Source organism: Musca autumnalis, unplaced genomic scaffold (genome assembly GCF_047663935.1).
Source record: "Musca autumnalis isolate F117 unplaced genomic scaffold, ASM4766393v1 scaffold_1, whole genome shotgun sequence".
Taxonomy (NCBI): Eukaryota; Metazoa; Arthropoda; class Insecta; order Diptera; family Muscidae; genus Musca; species Musca autumnalis.
This window is the reverse complement of record NW_027411644.1, coordinates 187785046-187807811: the sequence shown is the minus strand read 5'-3', so window position 1 is coordinate 187807811 and position 22766 is coordinate 187785046. Positions and strand designations below refer to the sequence as shown.

Genomic DNA, 22766 nt, shown 5'->3' with positions numbered 1-22766 from the left:
TCTTTACAACGATGCAAACTAGGTCGGCGTAGGTAACCAAATAACGGAGATATCGCAATAGTCGGTAATACATCCCATTTTTCTATTTTTTGGAAATCACGCTACAGGTCGCAATTTTGATCGGATCGTCACGAAAATTTTGGGAGTTAATGGGGGTCTCACAGATGAAGAAGCATATTGATTTTGGTGATGGTCGGATAATATTCAGGGGTCGGAATGGGCAAAAACTTATTTGGAGAAAAGGTCTACGTTTTATTTCAAAGCCAATATCTCTGTTTCTTTAAGAGGTATATCAAAAGCAAAACCTGGCAAGGAAAGTAGAAAATATCACCTTTACAACGATGTAAAGGAGGTTGTCGTAGCTGCTCAAACAACAGAGATATCGCAATAGTCGGTAATGCATCCCATTTCCCGATTTGTTTGTAATCACGCTACAGGTCGCAATTTTGATCGGATCGTCACGAATTTTTTGGGAGTTGATGCGGGTCCCACATAGGAAGAAGCCTATTGATTTTGGTGATAGTCGGATAATATTTAGGGGTCGGAATGGGGAAAAACTCATTTGGAGACAAATTCAAAGTTTTATTCTTTGTGAATATATTGGCTTCTAGTAGGGGTACTCCAACGGCAAAGCCTGTCAATGGAAGAAGAAAATATTACCTACCCTCACGTTGGTGTAAAGCAGGTTGGCGAAGGTGGTCAAACAAGGGAGATACCACAATAGTCGGTAATGCATCCAATTCTTCCATTTTTTGCAATCAAGCTACAGGTCGTGATTTTGATTGGATGGTCACGAAATTTTGGTTGCTTATGGGGGTCCCAGAGACAAAGAGGCATATTATTTTTGGTGGTAGTCGGTTTATAGTCCCTCCAAGAAATGTTTACCAGTGGAAAGCTTATGCCCAGGGGTAGTGGTGTAGGGTATCACATGGTCGGCCCCGTCCCGACTATAGCCTTTGCTCACTTGTTTTTTTTTGTTTTGAGATTTTCAAGGTTGTTTGCCACATTATCACACCGAAATGGCTAAGATTTCGTATTTACTCTTCGCTAGGGATATAAACCATTCCTACAAAGAATTTTTGATATAGATCCACAATTTAATATAGCCCCCATGTAACGGTACCGCCCGACTTTTTATTTCCTGGATCCTTTTTCACTGCTTCTGACCGAAATGTGTATACAACAGTTTTATTCGGAAAAAAGTTAGTACTAATTATTCGATTTTGCTTCAATACAACTCGAGATGGAGGGTACAAAAGTTCACTTTCCTTTATGTCGTTGTCCAATCTACGACAAAAAATCTGTCCACTTTTCATGGGACAGAAATATTCTATCAATCCGTGATCGTTTATCTCAAAATGTATCGCCAAACTCTATGTTCTAAAAACACAAACATTTGGTTATCGATTCCGACCATATGTGTATCATTAGTTCATAAAAATCTCTTGGTAGTGCTCTCAACTGATAAACAGAGTGCACAAAAGCAACTAGCTCAACTAGCACTGCATGTGGAATTTTTGAAGTTTAACATAAAACACCAAATTATCCCAATTATTTCGAAGAATTGAAAACAGTTTAGACAGCTAGCCCTACTGTGTCACCTCGTTTATTTCACTATGTAAGGCGTATTTTGCGCACGCACGCAATAATTTTGGTAAGCCGGTAATATATTCAAATGAAACGATTTTTGTTTGTAAACAAAAACATTTTTTGTAAACTTCAATTCTTGTAAAAAAAGCTTCTTTAAAACACTTTCATTTTTGTTTTATTTATATTTCCAGCTTTCGGATTTATATCCAATTGCGAGACTTTCACAAAAAATGGACAGTGTTTTGAATGTATCTTCCGCTCCCGCTGCTGCTGTGACACAAGCCAAAACTGATGAAACGTCATATACCGTAGAACTTGTGACTCAAGATGATTCAGAGGCTCTTTTGGAAATGCTTAAGACATTTTTCTTTAAGGTAAGTTAACAAATATTTTCTTTAATAGGGAATTATGAAACTAGAAAAGTGAACTTTTATGACTCCGAATCTCTACGCCTTTCCGTTAACGAGGTCAATAACATTTCTTTCGCCAATGCAATAACTAAAAATTATTATTAAACATTTTTACACCAAAAATTTACAAATCTTTCTAATGTCTTATCTTTAATATTTTTTTCTTGGTATGCAAATGGAATGTTGAGAAAAATCATAAATTTCTTGTATCTCATAGTAATTAATTTGCAATAGACAGCGTTGAAAAGGCTCATTAACATTTCGCCTTTACGGTATGCCGAAAATCTTTTTTGAGAGGTTGTTTACACTATCTATCAATGTCATATGACACAAAATAAAAACATTCCATATCTACCCACGGAGGCAATGTGGAGACGTAATTGTATTATATTTTTGTTGGGGTGGACGCACAGAATAAATGGCGTAAGGAAAATCTCCAATATTCCACATATTAGTGAATATTTAACGATGGAAAATTTCATGTCATATGACATTTACATATAGTGTAAACTACCCCTAAGTAAACAAAATCGGTTCTAGTGAAAATATAATAATTTTCTCAATCATTGCGTATTTGTAGAGTGTACTTTGTACTTTTCCCAATACCAAAGACTTGCGAAACATATATAAGTTGATGCAACCGCAAGGTACATACATGGAGAAAAATAAAGTCTTATAATGTTTACTATGATTCTTTTACATTACGATTTTACAATGCTTTATTGTAGTTACTTCAGTTATTCACACACGATTTTACTTCTTTACTAAGCACACAGCTTTACTCCACTCAGGTTACGCTTTAGCAGATGGGTTTAATTCGCAGTCTGAAATACAATTCACTCGTCCACCAGCTATTCTCCCGTATTTATACTCGCTCCCTAAAGCATAACCCGTTTTAGAATCCTTAATCTACGATGTTCTAAAATGGCCAAGCGAAATGTCAATCGATTCGCAAAAGCACATACAAACGAACGAATGACGGACAAATAAGAACTGAGTTACGTTCGGGCTAAGCCGACATTTTTATACTCTTCACCACGAACTGTTTCGAAGTGAATTGGAACAATTACATTCCTTTCGTTTATGAAGGTATGAACTAAGCTGTTCCTCCTATTCCTTTGCGGGAGCAGGCTATCCTAACTGATTGATATCCCAAAGCATGGACCAATATTTACAATTTTCCGAATTTAGCTGTTATATCCTCGGGCTATCCTTATATGAGCGCTATACAAAAAAGTGTACCTATACTACCTGATTTTTTGCAAGGGATGTTTTTATGCCCTACATCACACTGTGGTAAGGGGTATTATGTCTTTGTGCATTTGTATGTAACATACAAAAGGAAACGAAAGAGACCCATAGTTCCTTTTGGGGATATACATATAATCACTTTCTGAGTCGATTTATGCATGTCCGTCCGTCTGTCCGCCTGTCCATGTATTTTTGTTCGCAACGTACAGGTCGCATTTTTTGTCCGATTCAGCTGAAAATTGGGAAATATAATTTTTTTAGCCATAGAAAGAACGCTATTGCTTTTGGTGAAAATCGGTTCAGATTTGGATATAGCTCCCATATATATTTCCGCCCGATTTCACGTATTTACTGCACCAAACATGCTACATACGTCCAAGTTCAATGAAGTTTTGAATGTGTAACTGAATTTGGTCTAGAAGTAAGTGTGTCAAATTAAATCGAAATCGATTCAGATTAGGATACAGCTCCTATATATATTTACGTCCGATTTCACGTATTTTCTGTACCAAAGACGCAATATATGTCCGATTTCGATGAAGTTTGGAATGTGTGACTGAATTCGGTCTAGAAATAAATGTGCTAAATTATATCGAAATCAGTTCAGATTTGGATATAGCTCCCATATATATTTTCGGCCGATTTCACGTATTTTCTGTTCCAAAAACGCTATATACGTCCGATTTTAATGAAATTTGGAATGTTTGACTAAATTCGGGCCAGAAATAAGTGTCCCAAATTATATCGAAATCCGTTCAAATTTGGAAATAGCTCCCATATATATTTTCGGCCGATTTCACGTATTTTCTGTACCAAACACGCTATATATTTTCGATTTCGATCAAATTTGGAATGTGTGATTGAATTCGGTCTAGAAATAAATGTGCCAAATTATATCGAAATCGGTTCTGATTTGGATATAGCTCCCATATATATTTTGTCCGATTTCGTGTATTTTCTGCATCAAACACGCTATATAGTCTGATTTCAATGATATTTGGAATGTGTGAGTGAATTCGGTCTGGGAATAAATTTGCCAGATTATATCGAAATCGGTTAAGATCTGGATATAGCTCCGATTTATATTTTACATATTCGCAGTGGTGTAGGGTATCATATAGTCGGCCCCGCCCGACTTTGATCCATTCCTTACTGGTTTACCTTAATAATGTTTTGTATCTATAGCAGAGACGCGCTGTCTTTGCAAAGAAGTATAGTGAGGGCGCCCACTGAGTTGTTTTTGCATTTGCTTCTCTCTCTCACGTACAGTGTACGTGTAAATAAACAAACGATGAATATCATGTGGTTGTTGTTTTTTTCACCAATGCATACACATATGCTGTAGTATTGATGGAAATATTATGGGCGACGCTGATCTATAGCAGGGAAGCTCTTATCTCTCTGAGTGGTTTTTGCTTTTGCTTCTCTCTCTCTCACCTACACTATTCGTTCACACAAACAAACGATCTGGATGTTGTTTTTTCACTCATACATATGTTAGTGATCGCCACTAAACTGCAGCGAAGACTACATACCAAATTTAAGTTATTCCGGTTGAATGAAGCTTTCAAAATAGCAAAAAATCCGGGGGTAATCGTTATATGGATGCTGTATAAAACGTTGACCTGCACCGAGAACTTTCTGGAGAACAGTTTTGTAACTCCAATAAATTTCAGTCATTTTCGTAGAACAATGTGGCTAATATGGGCGATACCGTTCTATGGGGGCTATATGAAGACGTGAAGCAATCCCGACAAATTTCAGGTGGAAAGTTTTATACATAATACCAAATTTCAACCATTTCGGGAGGATATTGATGCCATAGCGAAGACTAAATACCAAATTTCTGTAATTTCGCAGTGATAATAATGCTAAAACCTTCAAAATATGGAAAATAGGGTGGAACCTTTCTATAGGGGCTATATGAAGGCGTGGACCTATACCGACAAATTTCAGGTGGAAAGATGTATACCCTCAACGAAAACTAAATGTAAAATTTCAACCATTTCGGTGAGATATTGAGGCATAAACCTTCAAAATACCGAAATCGGAAGGTACCGTTCTATAGGGGGTATATGAATATGTGGACCTATGCGGACAATTTTCAGCTGTAAAGTTTTATACCACCGTCGATGACTTTATATCTTCAGCCACTTAGGTGGGATATTGAGGCGACAACCTTCAAAATACCGAAAACATGGAGCTGTACCGACAAATATCCGGTGGAAAGTTTTATACCCCAAACGAAGAACAACTAAATGCCAAATTTCAGCCATTTTGGTGTTATATTGAGACTACATAAAACCTTCAAAATACTGAAAATCGGGAGGTAACGTTATATCACACCTGGACCGATATAGCCCATTTTCAATACCAAACATCCTAGGAAGAGTATATACTTATATACTAAAAACTGTATCTTGATTTCAAAAGACGGACGGACAGACGGTACCCGAAGTTGTAGACCGATATGGCCCATTTTCGAACTTAGACTAAGATTGGACAAAATTGTAAGAAAATCAAATTTTGTACCAAATCTGTTGATCCTTTCGAGAGTTATCGTGCGCACCAGCCAGCGAGACAGGCACACGGAAGGACATTTCTAAATCGACTCCAAATTTTCTGAAACAGATTTCGTCCAAATATACTTGGGTCTAAAACTATTATTTCGATGAGGCACATTTTTGGTCTTATCAATGTGTATTTACCCTCGTAAGCTTAAATTGTGAAGGCATACAAATTGGCGACATATGTCCACGGTAACCACGATTTTAGCTACTTTGAGAACTTTAGCTACATTTTCCGACTGACCTCTACTTTACAATTTAAGGTATCTACTCGTAGTAGCTAAAGAACTTATCCACAAAAATTTTAGACATACATAGTTCCACATTTGGTGTATAGATTGAAAGGTAAGCGATACCGCCCGATGTAAAGTATTAAAACGATTTTTTTACTTAAATGGCTGCTACTTGGTATTTCGGATTCTCAATGGGTAAAACACCTCCACGCATCAATAAAGATTTAAATTTTGGTATATACCCCATATGAAAGTACCTCCTATTTAACATATTTAAAGGTTGTATACACATGGTCTAAATGTATTGACTATAACCATTTCGGATTTTAATGGGTTTGAAAACATGATGTCTCATTCGAATTAAACCATGTTTAAAAGACGAGAGGCCTTGAGGTGACGGAAGAGCTTAGTACTTTCAAATTACTTTCGAAAAGAAACTAATTGTTCCATCTTACTGAAATACAACTTGTGGTGGAGGGTACAAAAAGTTCGGCATTAACACAGTTCTTAAGTTTATTTTTAATAAAAATTCTTAATTATGATTGTGGATTAAAAATATTTATTAATTTTCATAATGTTTATTATGATCTACATTCTCTCCGAAAAACATTATGGCTTGTTTTCTCACAGTGTATTTCTATTTATTTTCGCTAATTATGAATAATTAGGTATGTAGTTTGTTTTCCTAAAACTGACCAATGCCTTAATTGCTGTTTTGGTACTTTTTGTGGATGTACGTCTTTGGCAATTATTTTGAGTGTAAATATTTTGATTTTTATTGCTAGATTAATTGTTTGTTTATAGAATCCGGCAGTAGAAGTACGCGCTAGCATAGCGCACAAAACAATTCGCACCAAAAATAAATGTTAATTATTTGCATTTGTTAATTTTGCATGAAATTAAAAAAAAAACACACACACACTGCCTGCCTACCACACACATGATGTGGCCAGCCATAATACACAGAAGTGGAATGGCGGGGGGTACAGATGCGCGATGATAGGGAAACAGGTGCGAATTCTGATGTTTTTTTCGTAACTGGCACACGTACATACGTGTCGTTGTTGGATTTTTTTTGGACGTAAGCCTGTTAGGTTTGCAATTGTGTAGTATGAACAAAGTTATTCAAATGCAAATTTTATATGATGACTTTTATTAATGAAATTTTTAATTCGTTTAATTTTTTGTTTTCTTTTTCCAAACAAATTGAATGAATTGCTTAAATCTGTCAAGTGATCAGTTGTGTTCTAAACTCTCACATTCGGCTTAAAAACGTGACAGTTCGAAGAATTATTACCATATTGACGACTTACGCTGTAATACAGATGTAAATCTCGATGTAAACACACGTGCATGTGCCATCCATTGAATGTGAATAACCTGGACATCTATAACCCATGTATAAATATGTCGTGTAATGCAATATGAACTCTGAGGGTTTTATTATAATTAATTACCAAATTTGTATTAGAATTCATTTTCGAAATGATACATCTGTCGGCATAGGAATTACATACTGACCCAGAAAAAACAAGTTCATCCTTTTATTGCAGGAGTAGTATGTCACAACAACCGACAAATTTCTGGTGGAAAGTTTTATTCACCCAACGAAGCCTAAATACCTAGTTTAAACCATTTTGTTGGGATTTTGGCGCCAACATCTTCAAAATACCGAAAATTTGGAGTGCAGTTCTACGGGGGCTATATGAAGACGTGGAGCAATACCGAAAAATTTCATTTGGAAACTTGTATACCCCCAAGGAAGACTAAATACCAAATTTTAGCCATTTCGGTGGGATATTGTGGTAAAAATCTTCAAAATACATGCCGAAAATCGGGATGTAAAGTTTTATGGGGGCTATGTGCAGATGATCACACCCCCAGCTTACTAAATACCAAATATCATCCATTTTGGTGGTATAGTGAGGCCACAACCTTCAAAATATCGAAAATCGGGAGGTACTGTTCTATAGGGGTTATATGCAGATGACCACCTATACCGACAAATTTCAGCCTACATATACCTCAACTAAATTCAATAGTTCAGCCAATTTTGTGGGATATTGAGGCCACAGCCTTCAAAATACAGAAAATGGGGGGTACTGTTCTATGGGTCTATATGAAGGAGTTGACTTATACCGAAAAATTTAAGGTTGAACGTTTTTATACCCCCAACAAAGACTAACTACCAAATTTCAGTCATTTTGGTGAAATATTGAGACGCAAACTTCAAAATACCGAAAATCGAAAGCTATCCTTCTATGGAGGATATACGAAGACGAGCACATTATCGACAAATTTCACGTGGAAAGTTTTTCAACTCCAGCTTACACTAAATATCGAATTTCATCAATTTCGGTGGGATATTGAGGCCACAACCTTCAAAATACCGAAAATCGGGAGGTACTGCGCTATGGGAGCTATATGTAGATGACAACTTATACCGACAAATTTCAGGTGGATAAATTCCATTTCGCTATAACTCAGAAGTTTGACCTATGGCATAACTGTCCTTCCAGGTTCATAATATTAACTTCATCGGCAAAAAGAATATTTCACCTACCAAGCTTTTATCTTCATATTTACGCGCAGTGATATTTTTCCTTAAAAACGGTTCAAGAATACGGGTTTTTTGTTTTAGCACCGAACTCAGGTAAGATGCTGTCAAAAAATTTATTTTCCCTGATTGACAATTTTATTAGCTTTCTAATGGTATACATATAAGCTTAATCGGTACAAAAACCGGGTTTTATATCGCTATATCCGGTTCAAAATATTAGATAACCGAATATATTTTCCAAGAAAATTTGTCATTAACGTGTTCAGCATATCGGGAGCTATATATGGTAAATATTTCAGATACATCCCAGATGTCAATATAAGCGATAACCAATGGGTATGTCTACCTACCAATACATAACAAATAACGAATATACAGAAAAACAAAACATAGGTTTTTTCTGAACAAAAACCGGGTAAATGTCCAAAAAGACAATGAAAACGTGACAATATCGATTAGTTGTCAATGAGAACCGTACCTAAAATTCTCTGAGCAACATTTTTGTGGAAATTTGGATGCTGTAAAATCTCATATTGTGGTACTTTTACTACGGTTCATGAAAGAAAGGACATGAAAGGAATTGAGTTAGAAGAATGAAATGTTCTACAAAAAGATTCGCCATTCGATTAGACTGTAGACATGTAATCTCAAAACGAAGCTACAATAACGGCAAACAGAGATAAAAAGCTATTTTCTCAAGCATCATAGGCGAAAATTCAAAAAATTCATCGCGCGATATCTCAGAAACTTGACCTATCGGGAAAATTTCCGTTTGGGTTCTTAATATACTCACTAAGGGCTTTCATCTCCAAAAGGAATTTTCCACCGCACAGAAACCTTGTTGCACAGTGTAATCGGCAATTTTATAATTTTGAATTTTCGCCACTACATCAGTAATTTCGACCAGTGTGCACTGTTCGAAATTGGGGTAGAGTAAAAAGTTGAAGGTTCTCCCTTGTTCCTTCTGGGATGTTCGTGGGAAATAGTTGTTTTAGTTACCTAATAGTAATATTCGTTAGTTTCAATCGTGCTATTCGTATGTATGTAAATACCTGTGATCGCCTGTGTTTTGCAATTTATTCCACCCTCACATTTAAATATGCATTATACATATTTTTGTATAAATATTGAGGCGTAATTTTCTAGTATTTTATTGATCATTTTTATTAAGACTGCTATTTTGTAAAATACTAGAAATTGTTTTGTTGGCGAAAATATTTGTCAACAAAACAATCAGTAAATTTATTTTATTTTTTCGACATCGTGGACCTATATCTACGAATTTCAGCCAGAAAGGCTTTCGCCTCCAACAAAGACTAAATTCCAAATTTCAGCCATTTCGGAGAGTTGCTGCGGTCACAACCTTCAAAATACCGATAATCGGGAGGTACCGTTCTATGGGGGCAATATGAAGTCGTGGACCTATAACGACAAATTTCTGGGAGACTGTTTTATACCCACAACGAAAACAAAATACCAAATTTCAGCCATTTCGGTGCGTTGCTGTGGCCACCACCTTCAAATATTGAGGCCACAACCTTTAAAATACCGGAAATAGAGAGGTACCGTTTTATGGGGGCCAGGGACGTACGCAGGATTTCATTTCGGGGGGCCCAACTTGACCAAAAATCATGAAAATTTAAAATGGTGTGTTGCGTTACGTAAAGCTTTTATAAGGTTTTGTTGTTGATTTTATATGAAATATTGACACAAAATATATAAATTCAGTAGAGAAAGCTCACAATATTTAGGATACAATTTTAACTTGTTGCAGAGCATAAATATACGTCCTCGGATATTTAGAATTGAAAATAAACCATATCGAACCACGTTCAATATAGTCGTCATATAAAAGTTGCGCCCCGTTTTCAGTATTTTGAACCCATATGATTAAAAAACATATGTAGGTCCACGTTATGGTATATCCCAGAATTTTAAAAGTACAACGAATTACCATTATTTCTGCTATCGCAAGATGTTCAGTATTTCAAAGATCTTAATCTAATTTTTAGAATATCAGCTGTAATACAGATTTTGAGATTCCTTTTTGTTGAAGAGCCTCCATGCAGAAAGTGGTTAACATAAATCCACGTTTTAATCCAATCCCTACATAACTATATTCGCGAGTAGGACGGATTGAGTTCTACAGGAGTTATAGTGTATAGGGGTATAGTTCGACCCGACTTCTATAAATAAATTGGTAGTGAAAATCCTCTACAAAATTTTCTTCAGTCTCTTTTCGATATCCTAAACAATTGTAGCAATTTGATAAATAAATTCAAAGATTCAACCAAAAATTTATCGATTTTCCGGCAATAAAAAAATTTGTCATATTGACAAAATTCGATAAAATTTTGTGATCACAAAGTAAAAATACATGTTGATAAAATAAAATTGTAACATTGATTAAAATATTTATCGATTTTTTTTATTTTGAACTGATAAAACATTTCACATATTGACAAAAATATTTATCAAAATATTCCACATTTTGCTTGATAAAAACAAAATATTTTCTTGATTAACAAAATTGTTGAATGCATTTTTTTCCCATCAATAAAAAAAAATATTCATATTTACAATTATTTTGTTGTTTTTTTGTTAAATACAAACCCAAACGCCACAAAAAAGATACATACACACATTTATAAATTGTGGTGGTTATTTATATATTATTTTAAATGCCAAGAACAAAAGCAACACCAGACGCATAGGTACATAAAAAATAACAGATGAAAGAAAGAAAAACGGAATGGAATAATTAATAACAGAAATACATAATTATTTATTGCCACACATTAATTTTAATATAAGAAAACAAATAAATCACTTTTAAATATAAAATACAGGGAACATCATTAAACATTGTGAAATAAAACAAATTCTTCTGCCACATTGAGAAATAGTACATCCATATTATATATTTCAAATATATAAAATGTTTTGATGTTATTACCAATATCACATGCGGTTGCTTCTTTGTCCAATAAAATATTCTTATTATCCTTTTTCATATTCGTGAATTCAATTATAAAATGTATTGACCATTTAATTTACTTGAAAAACACCTTTACTTTAAGAAAACACACAAACAAAGATTTATGCACTACCGATCCACATACAACGACTGCTTTAAAGGAACTGCCAAAATAAACCAAGCAGAAAAAACATGAGAACTCGTACCGTTTTTTTCTTTCCCTCTTCGTTTGTTAGGTTCATAAAAATCAGCAACAAAAAACAGTAACAAACTTACATACAAGTTTTCACCCGAGCACAAATAAATAACCAATGCAAATGCCACACAAACGCGCTCCATCCCTTCATGCCCCAAAAATTCCATGACCATGCTTTGAAATATACAGTTAGTCAACTAAATTATTGCAAAACCAAAATTATTACAAAATTTTAAATAAAACATCATTTTATTTGTATAAATAAATATCATTATTAATATTTTTGTTAACAATACAATTCTTACACATGTTTATTAATATAATAAAATAAAAGGTAGCTAAATTTCACTAAACATTTTCTTAAAATTAACAAAAATTAGTACAACTCATTATTTGCACTGTCAACTAAAGAATTGCAAAGTTCACAACTTTTCAGTTTTTCACGGTATTTTTGGAAAACTTGGTTTTAATATTTCCTATGCCCATATTTGGCATCAAAAACAGATTGTAAACGTATCTGAATTTAATAAATAAGTTTCGGAATGTCATATTCCAATGGTATTTTTTAGCCATTATTCTTTATTGCATTTTATTTAGTCCCCCAGGGTAGTGGGCGACCTATTCCCGACTTTTTTCTTCAGGTGTATCCATGAATTGTCGATGTTGGGTTAATATTTAGGCTTTGGACTGGGGTGTCAATGACTTTGGTGCAGTTGTATATCAACCAAGTCCAACATAAATACGATTTATGCGTAGGGTCGTTGTCTTGGTAGTATTCATATTGCAATTTCTTGCATTTTCAGGGTCAACAGGTCCAATTTTCTTGACGTTTTTGGTTAAATAATTTTTAAAACACGTAAATAAACGTACTCCGTCATTGTTTCTTCCAAAATCAGGATTTTACCAACGTCACTGCTTGGTATACAACCCAATACCATACTTGACAGTTTTCCGAACTTTGCGGTATGTATTAAATTCTTGTTTTCCATGGCTATAAAGGGGTTTCGCAGTACTTTTTGAGGCCCACGTGATAGTACAACATAATTTTAGTCTTATCAGAAAATATAACGTCATCCCAATACTTAAGGTGGCATGAAAAGTTGTCTGTAATAAGTCTGAATAGTTTCTATATGTTGTGCTGGCAGGGCAATAGTTTTTACCGAGACACTCATGATGAAGGGTTGTTATTATGTAGCACTTTTCTGACTTTTCCATGTGAAACACTTACTCCAAATTCTATTTTGATTAGAAAAAGCAATTATCTGGTGTTGCTTTGGGGTCTTTCGTTAATTTCTTTAATCAGTCTCCTGCCAATTCGTGGATTTACTACTTTTGGCCTACAAAGTGACGTCTTTAGTTTGAACCTGCCTTATCTCTCGGTGCGGTATATGATGTTGCATATAGTTATTAGATTATGAGAGGTGATTTTAGCGATTTCTCAGGCGAATTTACCATTATTATAATTGGAATAGACCAAATGTAGCATATTTTCCGAAATCCGTTTACCTGAGTTTCCCTTTTTCTTAATATACCGCCTAGGTTACACACAAAACAATTAATTTATGATCAAAAATTATGGATCTACATGACCACATACCATAAAATCATAAAAATCCTTAACTGAAAAAAATCGCTGGGAAAATCCCACGATTTTATTGCACATTCATTAATTTTGCAATTATTTAGTTGACACCACAAAAACCAGGTACATATACTTTTTGCCCGTTGTTTTTGTAATTTACGACTGATTTTTGCATTTTTTGGCTGGATGTTGTCATTAACAGGTAAAACAACAGATATGCACAAAAAACCCAACATTATTGAAAGAATTTCTTGTAGTAATTCCTAATTAAAAATCTAAATGTTTATCAATTCATCGTTTGCAATAATATAGTTGACTAACTGTACATAGCAACGAAACTCACATCTCAAGAAAAAAACACAGCACATTGTTGTAGCGCTCTTTTTATGCCCAAATGTTGTTTCTCTGCGACATGCGACAAATGTTGAAAACCATTTTAACTACAGAAATTTATTAATAACCATAAACAAATTTCAATAAATTATTTGTTTGAAATCGTTTATTGATCGCTTTTTAGTAACATTTTCATGTTTGATAAACATTTTCCCTATATATTCGTAATATTTTATCGCTATTCGACAAAAATATGGTGATAAAGCTTTTAATCAAAATTTTCTGGGCGGCTTTTTTTTTCTGTGAACCTAAAAAATGTGAATTTCGACCGCGACTTATTTGAAAATCTCTCCGGCGATTTTTTAGTTTTTTTTTTATTTTTCTCATATATGAACATTGTAGTGAGCACCTTTCATTTTAATTTAGTAAGGGCGTACCGTGTGAAGTTTTATTAAATTTTTAATTGTATGAGTAGAAGTTTTTTACTCGATGACATTAAATACTTTGCAGGACTCAGGTCTAGAACTAGAATTCAAACATTTTTTAAATTTTAATTTCATAAAGCCTAGTTTTGAAAAAAAAAAACATAATTATTCACTAATAATACCTATTAAACCCCTTGTGTATTGACCAATTGTGCTCAAAAGCGTTTTATATTTATAATAATTTGTAAACGTTTGGAAACGAACTAAAAAATCGTGAATTTTGGTTCTGAAAAATAAGTCCAAAATTATAAATCGTCTTTGCCGACAGGATATGTGCCCTCAGCATGTGTGAATTTGCGACTATAAACAAAATATTTTCCCCCCAAAAATTATGTATTCAGGGAGTTTTTAGAATGTTGTCGCCTCTTTGGATAATAGTTACTGCGCCCACAGGCCATTTTAGTTGGTCGCCTTGGTATTTAGAGCTCTGTCAGGAAGCATGGACTTGCCCACTAAAAATTGGATATCGTGTAAAAAAGACTACAAATGTCAAAAAAAAGTCCAAAGGATCCTCGAACTGTCTTTAAACTGCACATATGTTGAATTTTGTGAGGGACGTACATGAAGATGTTGGACACACATATTTTCTTGGGTCTTGGAGTGGACCGATATAATCCATATTAGGTTCGATATATTTCTGGAAGAAATATTGTCATGTGCAAAGTTCAGATCGAAAGGATTACTACCATTTTAGCGAAAATGTTTGAACTTTTATGGCGGAAGTACTGATATGACTTAAATATAATTTGGACAAAATATTACGAGATCCAAAACTTTGACCAAATCGGTGATCCGTTCGAGAGTTATCATGCTCTCCAGCCTGCCAGACAACTGGGATACAGATGTCCGTCCCAACATATGTGGAGTCTTAAATTTGAATTGTGTAATTGGCTTCATTGGAAGTTTCACAAAGACTGGAAAAGGTGCATAATGCAAATATGTTTATGAAACAAAGTATATAAACATTTTATCAACAACAGGGGTATGTTAATGTTAAAAACTCCATTAAAGCGCATTTCGGCTTATACGAATTGTAGGAAAGTAAAAAATTGGACTTAGGATTGTATTCCATGGCAGTTTCCAGTTCCTTGAATATGAACCAAGCGGTTAAAAACGCCTGAAATTGTTAACTACTTGACAGAATGTTGTTATGATATCGTAACAACAGAGCTTAGCTCCATCTATTGACAAATGTTAACAATTGAGTTTTCCCATCTTAGTATATTTACATCTTTGAGTTTCATCCAAAAAGAGTATACAAACCAATAATTTAAAAAAAATATCGTACAAAACTTGTTAATGATGTACATTTTCGGTACAGAAACTTCAGAAAAATATAAGTTTTCATTTGAAATCTCCTAAATTAACAAGTAAGAAAAGCGTTAAGTTCGGTCGGGCCGAACTTTTTATACCCTCCACCACAAGTTTCAGCCATTTCGGTGGATTAATGTGGCCACAACCTTCAAAATACCGAAATTCGGAAGGTACCGTTCTATGGGGGATATATGATGGCGTGGACCTATACCTAAAAATTTTCGGGGGGAAAGTTTTATACGTCTAAAGAAGACTAAATACCAAATTTCAGCCATCTCGGTGTGATAATGAGGCTAAAACGTTCAAAATATCGAAAATCGGGAGATAATGTATTATGGGGGCTATATCAACACGTGGACCTATATAACCATTTTATGGTAGAAATATTTCTTAGCCTCTGGAAACACAAAATACAAAGTTACAACCGATTCTTTGGTCAAATGGGTCTAATACATTCAAAATATATTAAAATGACGCGTACTTTATAAGGGGCCTTCTGTGGGGGCTATACCAAAACGTGGACCTATATAACCCAACTTTGGTAGGAATGTTTTCTGGCCTCTGAAGACACAAAATACCAAATTACAACCAATTCTGTGGTCAAATGGGTCTAATACATTCAAAATATATTAAAATGACACGTACTTTATATGGGGCCTTATATGGGGGCTATACCAAAACGTGGACCTATATAACCCAACTTTGGTAGGAATATTTTTTGGCCTCTGGAGACACAAAGTACCAAATTACAACCAATTCGGTGGTAAAATGGGCCAAATATCTTAAAAATTCCTTAAAACGACGACGCGTCACGCGTCATTTTGTATGGGGGCTGTTTAGATGAGGGGTGGGGGGGTTTGATAAATTTGATTTTCATATAATTCTTGTTCAATTATTTTACGTATGTTTGTTTTCCTTTTTTGTCCATTTGATTTTCATTGCTTCTTGTTTTTTTTTGCTTGTTTAATTACCCACTACGTTTCTTTCTTCTTATTATGTGTTGTTTGTCAATAAAAGATTTGTTGATTTTTTCTTTAATTGGTTTTTATTCAAATTCACTTCACCAATATATGTTGTATTTAATAATGTTTACAAAGTTTTGTTTAAGGCGTTTAACACTTCAAGATGTTGTTTTTCAAATTATTAAATTAAAGTTAATTCACATTTATGGGTTTTAATTTCAAGAAACTTTAGAAACTCTAACTTCACAACTGTTTGTTTCGTTGTCTATCGCACTGTTCAAACGAATGAGAAGGTCAGGTTTTTTCTTCTATTTGGAAGGGTAAAACAAGACGATGAGAAAAAAAATGTCAACAACAACAACATTCATGCCTATGGTGGTGCATTGGTATGTATGTTTGTATGTTGATATGATTAGCGAGAATGGAATGGAGAAACAAACAGTGTGCGAAATTAAAATTACAATGTAGAACAATTTTAGAACAAAGAGAGTAATGAATTAATGTCAATAATGCAGATCAGCTGCTGTCCGCTGTACTGCGAATTGACTTAAGTCGCAATATAAAGAAAATGAAAAATGATATTAAAATTCAAAATATTTATAGAGTAATGAAATAAAGGTTCAATCGTATATTGAACATGCCGCCCCGTCGTGGTGATTCATTGCATGTGTTCGATAGCACCCACGAAGACATAGCCAAGGGCTGTTGGTTGTGCAAAGACACCAGACACGTCTGTTTCGACACAACCATTGCGAAAGATCTCCTTGTACAAGTTTGCTCCCAATTCTATTGCAATTACTGAGTTGCACTGAGGATTGGGATCGGCGATGCTGTCATCTGGAAAGTCAATTGCGGGATTCTCTTTGATAGGACTTGCATAAGGTTTTTTGGGTAGGTCATTGGTCAACATAGCATCTATCTCCCGTGTCCATTTCTTTCGTGAGAGTCTATTTGAGATAAACAGCCTAGCAAATCGGGCATCATGTTGCATATAGGTCTCCAGATTCAGTTTAGACTGCAAACTGACTGCGATTCGGGAGACTGGGGAATTAAAGTTTATGCTGGCTCTACAAATGTGCCATACACCCACTTGGTCTGGTATGGCAATGCGTATTTGTGCCGTTGGTATAAAGACGTGGGACCAAGCAATGGGCACATATTGTCTTGGTTGCATTACGAAATCGCGGTCGTTTAATATCGATCTTGAAGCTGCCTTGGATGTAGTTGGTCTCGATGGCGATGCTGAAGGAGCTCGTTGTTTTGCTTGGTTGTGAGGTCTGGCCGTCGATGAGGATCGTGTTGGTGCATGTTGTCGTTGTTGTTTAGAGTACGATGTTGAGCGAAGTTTTGGCTGTTGTTGAATTTTGTCTGATGATGGGGATCGTCCTCTTGTTGCTTGCTGTCGATGTTGAGATCTAGCATTCGATGGAGATCGTGCTCTTGATGATTGTTGTGGCTTTGAAGATGATTGTGACCGTGCTCGTGATGGTCGTTGATGGTGTTGAAGTCGCTCTGATGACGTAGATCGATTGTCGGATGGCTGTCGTCGCTGTGGTGGTACAGATACAGATCGTTTGGGTGCTGGTTTCGAAAGTGGTGGTGAACGTGAATTCATCATTTGGGAAGCGGCGTGTAGCAAAAAATGATGTCTGCCGTCACAAATGTGGCATCGGGCTTTGGCTGTGCAATTTGGTCGGTTGTGAGAACACGCCAAACAGTTTAAGCAATAAAAATGACGACATGCGACCTCGTACCGCTCGTCAGGAGTGAGTTTTAGAAATTCTTCACATGTTTTTATCGCATGATCTTCCATGCATAAGCCACAAGAACGAATCCAAGCCGATAATAGCTTTTGCGAGCCTGTATTTTTGGAGCCATATCTGCAAAAAACAATTGTTATTAAGTTTGGTTTGTATTTTAGGATATATGAAGTGATAATGGAATGTCAAAGGATTATTCAGAGAGGAGTGGGATAAGTTTAGTTATTGGTCGTCGAATAACTCCGTTAGAGGTCTTAACGTCAACAACCCTGATATTTTGGTCTGATCCTGGACATAAGTTAATGATTCTGCCTAATTTCCACTCGTTTTGAGGTACTTTATCATCCGTAATTATAACAAGGTCATTGAGTTTAACATTGTCTTGCTGTCGTTTCCATTTGTAACGACGGTGTAATTCCTTTAAATATTCGTTCTTCCACCGTTGACATAACATTTGAGAAAGTATCTTTACACGTTTCCACCTGTTGGCGATTGTTATGCTTTCTTCTGATATGTCGGGTTCCGCTGGACTGAGCAAAGGTGAACCGATTAAGAAGTGTCCAGGTGTGAGTGGTGAAAGGTCGTTTGGATCATCACTATTTGGACAGAGCGGTCTAGAATTAAGGCACGATTCAATGCGCGCTAAGATGGTGGAGAATTCTTCAAAGGTGAATGTCATATTTGGCACCATTTTCTTTAGGTGCATTTTAAATGACTTTACACCTGCCTCCCAAAGACCTCCCATATGTGGGGCTCCTGGAGGAATAAAAGTCCAATCTAGATTTTGATAAAAGTATTTATTGGTTAGGTCGTGTTTAATCTGACGGAACATTTCCAGTCTATCCTTTTTGAGCAGTTCCACGGCACCAGTAAAATTGGTCTCATTATCAGAGAAAATTTTTGCAGGACAGCCACGTCGTCCTATAAACCTCGTAAAGGCAGCTAGGAATGCTTGTGTGGTAAGGTCGCTTGTGACTTCCAAGTGCACAGCTTTGGTTGAGAAACATACGAAAATACAGACATAGCCTTTTGTGATGAGGCATGCACGTCCTGTAAAGTTTCTTATGCTAAAAGGTCCTGCAAAGTCAACTCCAGTGTTTAAAAAAGGTCTAGTGAATTGAGTACGCTCTGGGGGTAAAGACGACATTATTTGGTTTTGCGTATGTTTTTTATATAAGATGCAGGGTTTGCACCGATTTACGACCATTTTTACAAGAGGTTTAAGTCTGAAAATCCAGAACTCTGATCGTAGGGTACGGATCATTAACTGGTTCCCTCCATGTAATGTAAATTTGTGAGTATGTTCTATCAACAAACGTGAAAATTTGGCATGGTGGGGTAGTAAGATTGGATGTCTTTCGTTATGCGTTAGCATTGGAGAATTGGAAAGTCGACCGTTTGCTCTCATGACTCCTTCATTGTCAATGAAAGGATTGAATGGTAGAAGTGGACTGTTATTAGGTAGCTTCTTTTTTTCGATTAGCAGACGATATTCTACGGAGAAATAGTGGGATTGAGTAAGTAGTATTGCCTTTGATTTGCCAATATTGATTTCTTCTGGTAGAACATCGTCTATTGGTTTGTATGGTTGAGGTCCTATTCTACGTACGATTCGTATAGTTCTGGCCACATATGCGAAAGAGCGATAAACTTTTGATAAGGTCGAAAAGTTTATTAGGGGATCAGATTTGATGAGGTCCTTTATCGAAGGGAGTGTGAGTGATTTTATTTGTCTTTGTTCCAACAAAGTATCTGCGACTTGTTGAGATTGAGGCCAGCAATTCTTTGTGCCTTGAAGCCATGAAGGTCCATGCCACCACAAAGGATTGTTTTGAAGGTCCTTAGACGAACATCCTCTGGTTGCTATGTCAGCTGGATTGTGTGTTGAGTTGACGTGGCGCCAATTTGATGTTCCGACCTTATCTATAATGTCAGACACTCGATTCCCGACGAATGCGTTCCATGCACATGGTAATTTTCGAAGCCACGCTAGGACGATTGTCGAATCTGTCCACAAGTACATGTCATGTTGCGGGAGATTAAGATTTGGTATAATTGAAGAAGCTAATTTTGCCAGGAGGACAGCTCCGCAAAGTTCCAATCGAGGTAGGGAAATTTTCTTTACTGGAGCAACACGGGTTTTTGCAACGAGGAGATGGGTATGTATGACGTCAGCTTCTTCGAGTCGAATATATAGGGTCGCAGCATACGCTTTCTCCGAAGAGTCACAGAATCCGTGAATGTCGATTTTACATGACGGAGTATATTGTATCCAACGTGGGATCCTCTGATGTTGAATGTCTGGACAATTTCTGAGAAAATTTTCCCAAGCAAGTGATGTTAAAGGTTTAAGTCCATCATCCCATCCGCTCTTGTCAAGCCATATCTGCTGCATAATAAGTTTGGCAGCTACAATAATAGGCGCTAGCCATCCACATGGGTCGAAAAACCGCGCTATTACGGAAAGAACTTCCCTTTTTGTAAAAGACGACTTCTGCGTAATGTCTGGTTGAGGAAAGGAAAATGAATCGCTACTGATATTCCATTTGATGCCCAATGTCTTTGTTGCAACATTTTCAGATAGCTGCAGGCAATCGTCCGACAAAAGCTTTTCAGGTGAGATATCACTGATTATAATCGGATTGTTGGAGGCCCACTTTCTAAGTTCAAATCCCGCTGAGGTCAATGCTGTATTCAATTGATTTCTTGAAGTAATTGCTTCTTCCACAGTATGTCCTCCTGCCAGGACATCATCCACATACATGTTGTTTTTTAATGTCTGAGAAGCCAAAGGATATGTGTCCTTGATGTCTTCAGCTAACTGAAGCAAAGTCCTGATTGCCAGGAAAGGGGCGCAATTAACTCCAAATGTCACTGTGAGAAGTTCGAAGTCTTCAATTGGCCCTTTAGGTGATGTCCGAAATAGAATTCTTTGATATTTTGTTTGTGTTGGGTGGACTAAAATCTGCCGATACATTTTCGTAATGTCGGCATTATACACAAATTTGTAAAACCTCCATTTTAAAGTCTGGAGTATAAGGTCCTGTTGAAGAATTGGTCCCGGGAACAAAATGTCATTCAGGCTCTTTTTGTTATCAGAGGGAGATGAGGCGTTAAAAACCACTCTGAGTTTGGTGGTCACACGGTCTGGTTTTATTACCGCATGATGTGGGAGGTAATAATTAGGTCCATTATTGATGTCTTCTTTCGAAATTTTCTTCATGTGCCCCAAGTCCAGGTACTCCATGATAGTTTTATCGTATAAATCCTTGACATCTGGTTTTGAACTAAGTATTTTCTCCATGCGAAGGTATTGGGCCATTGCTATGTTCCTAGAATGTCCAATGTTTTCCTCGGTTTTGAAGGGTAAATTTACCACATATCTACCGGAGGCTGTTCTAGAAGTCGTGGATTTGTAGAGGTTTTCACAGAAAATGTCTTCTTTAGAGCGCAAAGTCTCACTTGGCGTTTCCTCCACCTCCCAAAATTGTGTCAGCAGATTATCAAGAGCAACGGCGTTGAATAGTGAGACATGGCTAGGTGACTGGGTCGACCGCTCTACAGGTCCTCCCACAATCCACCCAAACACAGTTTTTTGAGTCAATAGGGAACCATGTGAACGCATCGGAACCGCAAAGTCGAAGATATTTGAACAAATGTCGAGACCAATGAGGATGTCAACTGGTCTGCTTTTGTGAAAGTATGGATCTGCAAGCGGATGATCTAGGTCATCATAGTTGTCTATATCCAAATTTCGGGGTGGTAAGCTGAATGACAAAGTTTTCAGAACCGGGGCCCAAACGTCAAGTTTGAATTCAGGGTCTAACCGCGAGCGTATGGTGAAAATACAAGCTTGAGTCGAAGTTTCCATCATAGCTGGGTTGAGACCTGAGACATGTACTAGGTTACGTTTGGTTGGAAGTCGAAGTCTATTTTTCAATTTCTCAGAAATGAAGGTCGATTGCGAGCCGGAATCGATGATTGCGCGGGCTTCGAATCTCTGACCGTTCGATTCAACTTCCACTAAAGCCGTGAAAAGCAAGGTCTCTTCGGATTTCGACTGAGGTCTGTTCTCATCGCGAAGAGCAAGTGAAGTGAGATTTTTGGGTTCGATATTAGGTGTGGACTGTAAAGTTGTTGTTAAGGCTTGAGTACTTGTGCTAGGTCGCACGTCAAGCGGTGTTTCAAAAGGAGTTTGTGGTTCATTTCCTTTGTGCAAGAGTGTGTGATGCCTAAGGTTGCAATGTCTACAATTGAATTTACTTTTGCACTCGCTAACTCCGTGGTCAGTTAGGAGGCAATTGTAACATGTATTTGTCACTTTGACGACATGAATACGATCATTTATATTTTTAATGAGAAATTTGGGACAGTTTCTTAACAGATGAGGTTTTTGGCAATATTGGCATCCATAGGTCGCTGGTTCATATCCGGCTCGAAGGACCAAATGTTTAGGGGTGGGGTGTGGGTTTTTAATTTGTCAAGGATGATTTTTATTTAGTTCTTAATTTTTGTGTGTTCTAAATTTTTACCCTTTTTTCCGTTT

General features: G+C 36.3%; 2 protein-coding genes across 2 annotated transcripts in view; one reads left to right on the top strand and one right to left on the bottom strand.

Annotated features, from left to right (window-relative positions):
- Positions 1-22766, top strand: part of LOC141388841 (arylalkylamine N-acetyltransferase 1-like) — a 68857-nt gene that overhangs the window by 16278 nt on the left and 29813 nt on the right. Inside the window, exon 2 of the mRNA XM_073959266.1 lies at positions 1782-1964. Coding sequence (XP_073815367.1) covers positions 1782-1964 — 183 coding nt within the window. The remainder of the gene's footprint in view (positions 1-1781; positions 1965-22766) is intronic.
- Positions 1-22766, bottom strand: part of LOC141388840 (uncharacterized) — a 270707-nt gene that overhangs the window by 235661 nt on the left and 12280 nt on the right. Inside the window, exon 2 of the mRNA XM_073959264.1 lies at positions 16470-18340. Coding sequence (XP_073815365.1) covers positions 17119-18273 — 1155 coding nt within the window. The 5' untranslated portion in view covers positions 18274-18340 and the 3' untranslated portion in view covers positions 16470-17118. The remainder of the gene's footprint in view (positions 1-16469; positions 18341-22766) is intronic.